The sequence below is a fragment of the Nelumbo nucifera genome, chromosome 2 (genome assembly GCF_055504915.1).
Source record: "Nelumbo nucifera cultivar China Antique chromosome 2, China Antique-T2T, whole genome shotgun sequence".
NCBI lineage: Eukaryota > Viridiplantae > Streptophyta > Magnoliopsida > Proteales > Nelumbonaceae > Nelumbo > Nelumbo nucifera.
In genome coordinates, this window is record NC_142650.1 from 54,861,864 (window position 1) to 54,866,837 (window position 4,974).

General features: G+C 39.9%; 1 protein-coding gene across 1 annotated transcript; it reads left to right on the forward strand.

Annotated features, from left to right (window-relative positions):
* Positions 1-3,171: 3,171 nt before the first annotated feature.
* Positions 3,172-4,090, forward strand: LOC104601287 (GCN5-related N-acetyltransferase 8-like). The gene has a single exon (XM_010264581.3). It carries the CDS (start codon positions 3,204-3,206, stop codon positions 3,900-3,902), a length of 699 nt encoding a protein of 232 aa, XP_010262883.1. The 5' UTR covers positions 3,172-3,203; the 3' UTR covers positions 3,903-4,090.
* The last annotated feature ends 884 nt before the right edge of the window (positions 4,091-4,974 follow it).

The following is a 4,974-nucleotide window of genomic DNA, read 5'->3' on the forward strand; positions in this document are numbered from 1 at the left end:
AGAAACACTTACCCGGTTAAGTGCATTATCCATGTTCTTTTATTTCTCATGTAAATAAGGAAATGACCATTTTATCCATAAAAACCCATTATTAATAGGGGCATTTTTGTTCCATTGAAGTGTTGGCAACTTTTCCCTAGGTGGGAAAGTTATTTACCCACCTAGGAGATGGGTATCACCTATCCAGGTAAGTGGTATATAGGAAAATAAACTTTACCTAGTCCCCACATAAATTTGAAAAAAGAACAAAGGATTCTTGATGAATGGGAACCAAAATCCCATTAACCAACTTTCCCCCTCCCAAAATCCAAAAAATAAACGCCCCCTTAAAACCACTGTTAAATCTCAGCCAGAGGCCATTCCACTTTACCCCCAAAATTGATCATCAATCAAGTATTCAGCCATCTGGATAAATGAGCTATATTGATCCCAAAAATTGTTATTGAGAATCTGAGATCATTTGTAAGCTCTGGCTCTGCGAAAACAAAGCGTTAAACTTGACTTTCGACACAACTTGGTTCTTAAAAACTGTTCGGATTTTAAACCAAACTATGATCCATTTCATCAAAGTTTAAAAAAAAAAACTGTTGCAGTTTAGAATCAATTACACCCTATCCCGGACCAGGCCCGACCCATTAACAGTTTTATGAATTTTTTATACATGTTTATTGATGCTGTCCAATTCGAGGTATTCCGAACTGATGCTGTAGTTAAATAGTCATGCCAACTGGACGAGGACGAGGTGTAAGGATGAAGCTGCACACTGAGGTCTGCAATTATAGAAAGAGTCAGAGGCCCGATAAGTTATTCTCCGAGTAGGCACTTTGATGTTCAAATTAGCGAGTGGTAAAAAAGTCGGTCAAGATGAGCCGAAGTATGTGGGTTGGTCGAGACCGAGATGAATGCAAGAAGGGTGCTTGATTAAATCCTGAGTCTAAAAGTCTCTTACCTTGAGTGTGGCGTGCCTATTTATAGCTGAATGTCTGTTTTCTTATTGGATTGGGCATCCAATCAAGGTCTTCGAGGGGGTTTCCCCTTCTCTGGCAGAATCTGCTTTCTTGTTCATGTGGGGTACTCCCTCGTGCTCTCGCATTGCGCAGCTGATGCTGACATTTGCCAGTTTGGCAATCACCCCAACACCATCTGATCTTTGGTCATATGGATACATTCTTCTATTTTGGATGTGGCTTTAAATAGATGTTTGATGATTTTATATATACTCGATGCATGGAGTTTGACACTTCAACTTGGAAATTCGAAGGTAAAGCGCCACCGGAACCAACTTCTTATTGATGCTTTTTGATTGTAAACAACTAAAGTAAACTTCATTTATTGACAATTTTATTTTCATTGTGGTGTATTTTGGTCTTTTGTTATTTCAAAAATAAATGATGCATGGTTTCAAGTAGGGATGAGCATGGATTGGTTTGGTTCGGTTTTTAAGGTAGAACTGTAATTTATTCTTTCAAGATGGAGCCAAAACCTATCCTATCAAAATCGATTCCAAGGTCGTTGGTCTTGTCAGTTTCAAGGCCAATTTCAAGTTCTATCCAACCTACTCTTTTTTTACTCTTCCCCCAACAAAAAAATGGAAATGTTCTTTAAAAACATTATTTTCAACAATAATAATAATAATAATATATTTTAAAATTTATATTACCTTTATTTATTAAATTGAGTGATTTAATTTGTAGATTATTATAATTATAATTTAAATTTTGTAAATATTATCTAAATGGTCAATGAGATCATTGTCTTTGTAACCATGAGTATTTGGGCTCAAATCTTCACATTTTCAAAGTACTTTAGAATTTATTTCAAAGCAAATTCGGTTCCAAGGCAAGTTTTTTGGGTTGGTTCAAGTAGGGTAAACCCCTAGTTACTAGACCCTAGAACTAAATTGGGTGGAGGTCGGTTCTAAGAATTTGCCCTATTTAACAACAAATTGAGTAGGATCAGTTCAAGGCCGATTCAAAATTGGTTCCATTCAGTTTTGGGTAGAATCTACTAATTTGGTCACCCCTAGTTTCAAAGATTCTTCAAGGAATTAGGGAGAAATCCCTTACCAATAAAAATTAGGGAAAAAGCCTATTCTTTTATTTATTTATTATTTTTAATAGGTGTTTTACATGGGTGGGCCTCAGGCCTAGATTGATCCAGCCTACAACTTTACATGGGCTAAGTTTGGATTTCCTGTCCTCAAATTGGACCTGGGTCCAAGTTTGGAAACTTGGACCCAATCCTGACCCTTAGGGAGCCCAAACCAATCTAAGCCCGGTCTTATCTTATCTCAACCAAATTACATACAGAAATATATGATATATAGACACTTGCTTACATGCCTGTAAATACATATATCATACATACATACATAAATATATTAATAAAATAAATCATAAACATGTATATTTGCATTAGTATTCTTGGGAAATCTACGGCAGCGATCGGGTCTGTGGGGCCGGTCCGACCGCTGCAACTCGATGTCGTGAGGTGTAGTAATAAATAGTCGTGCTAAGTGTAGTCTCATCAGAATCATCAAATCAATCACAAACCAATAAAATTAGGGCTGTTCATAAGAAGGCCCAACCCAACCAAATCGACCAACCTAGACCGACCCAATCCGAGTCGGTCGGGTTTTCATCAACACGGGTCGGTTTCGGGTTGTGCAATTTATTAAACCGATAATTTGGGTCGGTTTTGATTTTCACACAAGAAAACCGAAACCAACCCGAACTAAATTGACTTAGTTCCTAGTTCAAACATGAAGTTGAACTAGTTGCAAATCCCATTAGGAACCGACTTAGTTCCTAGTTGCAAATCCCATTAGGCCACCTAGTTTTTGAATGGTTGCAAGAAACTTTGGATTAATGAATAGTGATTAATAAACAACTTTTGTGATTAACTTTTCATTTAAATTTTATCATAGGAGATGGCTGAAATGATGTTCAATTTATGACTGTTTTTAAAATTAATAAGATTTTATCGCAGGGATGAACTTAGAACCCAAACCGACCCAACCCAACTCAAACCGACCAGATCGATTTTGCTTAACATTGGGTCGGTTTCGGTTTTTATATCAAATAACCCGATCAGGTTGGATCGGTTAGAAACACCGCACCCAACCGACCCGACCCGTGAACAGCCCTAGATAAAACTTCCCTCCGGGCTTCGTGAACCCTTTCTGGCTTTCCTAAGCAAGAGCAATGGCCGCCGCTGCTGCTCCTCCACCTCCACCCTCCGCAGCCCCTGACCCAACTTTCTCCGCCACATTGCCGGAAAATCCCGTTGGAAACCCAATTTTCGTCAGAATCCGACTAGCCTGCAATAACGACGTCCCACACATACACAAGCTCATCCACCAAATGGCAGTGTTCGAGCGCCTCACCCACCTTTTCTCCGCCACGGAAGCCTCCCTCTCCGCTACCCTCTTCAATTCCCTCCCCTTCCAATCCTTCACCGTCCTGATCCTCGAAGTCTCCCAAGTCCCTTTCTTGCAGGACCAACACCAGAACAACCCTCTCTATCCTCCGGTCGTCCGCATCATCAACCTCGACGCTCCGATCAACGACCCAGAAGCCGAAACCTTCCGATCGGGGGCAGATGTCGTGGTTGCTGGGTTCGTTTTGTTTTTCCCCAACTACTCGACCTTCTTGGCGAAGCCGGGGTTCTACATAGAGGACATATTTGTGAGAGAGTGTTACAGGAGAAAAGGCATGGGAAGGATGTTGCTGTCTGCAGTGGCGTCGCAGGCTGTGAAGATGGGGTACGGGAGGGTTGAGTGGTGCGTGTTGGACTGGAATATGAACGCCATCAAGTTCTATGAGGAGATGGGTGCAGAAGTGTTGCAGGAATGGAGGATTTGCAGGTTGGCTGGTGAGGCTCTGCAGGCTTATCGAGATTAGGGTACCTTTATTATTAGATTTTCATTTCCATCCACACATCTTCATGACTTCATACCATTTTGAGACCAGAATGGTTTGAAAAAAAAAACAAATTATTGGGTTTTCATTTGCGAAATTAGGGCTAGGGTTCTAGTGTTGTTTTTGGTTGGTAGTATAATTGATCTGGGGTCTGTTCTCCTTATCAGAAATGGAATGTACCCCAATCTCCCCTCTTTGATATGATCTCTTCTTTGGTTGAATGATATTGGAAATATTTCATTCTGCTAAAAAAAATCCCACTTGAGAATGATTAGAGTGAATGATGGAGATCTATAGCTTTTTCATGGTGTGTTGCAAGTATGAGAACAAAACAAATGCTGGTTTCAATATGAACATTATTCATATTGATTCATTGGGTACTTGATTTGTACTATCCTTTTACTAGGCAATGTGAAGGGTTAAATTCACTTTGATGAAGCCTTCACTGGTCATCAGCTTGTTCTAATCAACATAAACTCTCATCTGTGGCCACCACCCATTCAATACTTGCATCAGTTTCCATCTCTCCTGCAAGTCTTGATATGGGATAGCCTGAGTCTAACAACCTAGGCCAAATTCTCCCACACGTTGAAAGCTTGATGCAACCTGGTTTGGAAAATTGGAAGAAAGAAATTCATAGCATAGCAGAACAAACTGATAATGATAAGGAAGGTAAAGCAATCTTTGGTGTAGCTATCAGAAACAATCTGGGGACTATTTTGGCAGTTTCTTTTGGCCCATGCACATGTTCGAGTGCAATGCAAGCTGAAGCGTATCAGAGGATTGCAACTAGCAAAGCAGAATTTTAACTCTCCTTTTGTTTTAGAAAGTGACAATCAGACAATCATTTTGGCTCTAAAAAAATCAAAACTTGGCTTCAACAAAGGAGTCTTTTTTTTGTGTAAAGATCTTTTAACTCTTGCCCAGTATGTAAATGTGTCTTGCTCCTTTATCAAGAGGGAAGGAAACACTCTAGCTCATCTAGCTCAGAGAGGGTAGTTTGATTCTGGGGTTTTTGTTTCAGACTTTCAGTCATGCCATCTGGGTAGAACCT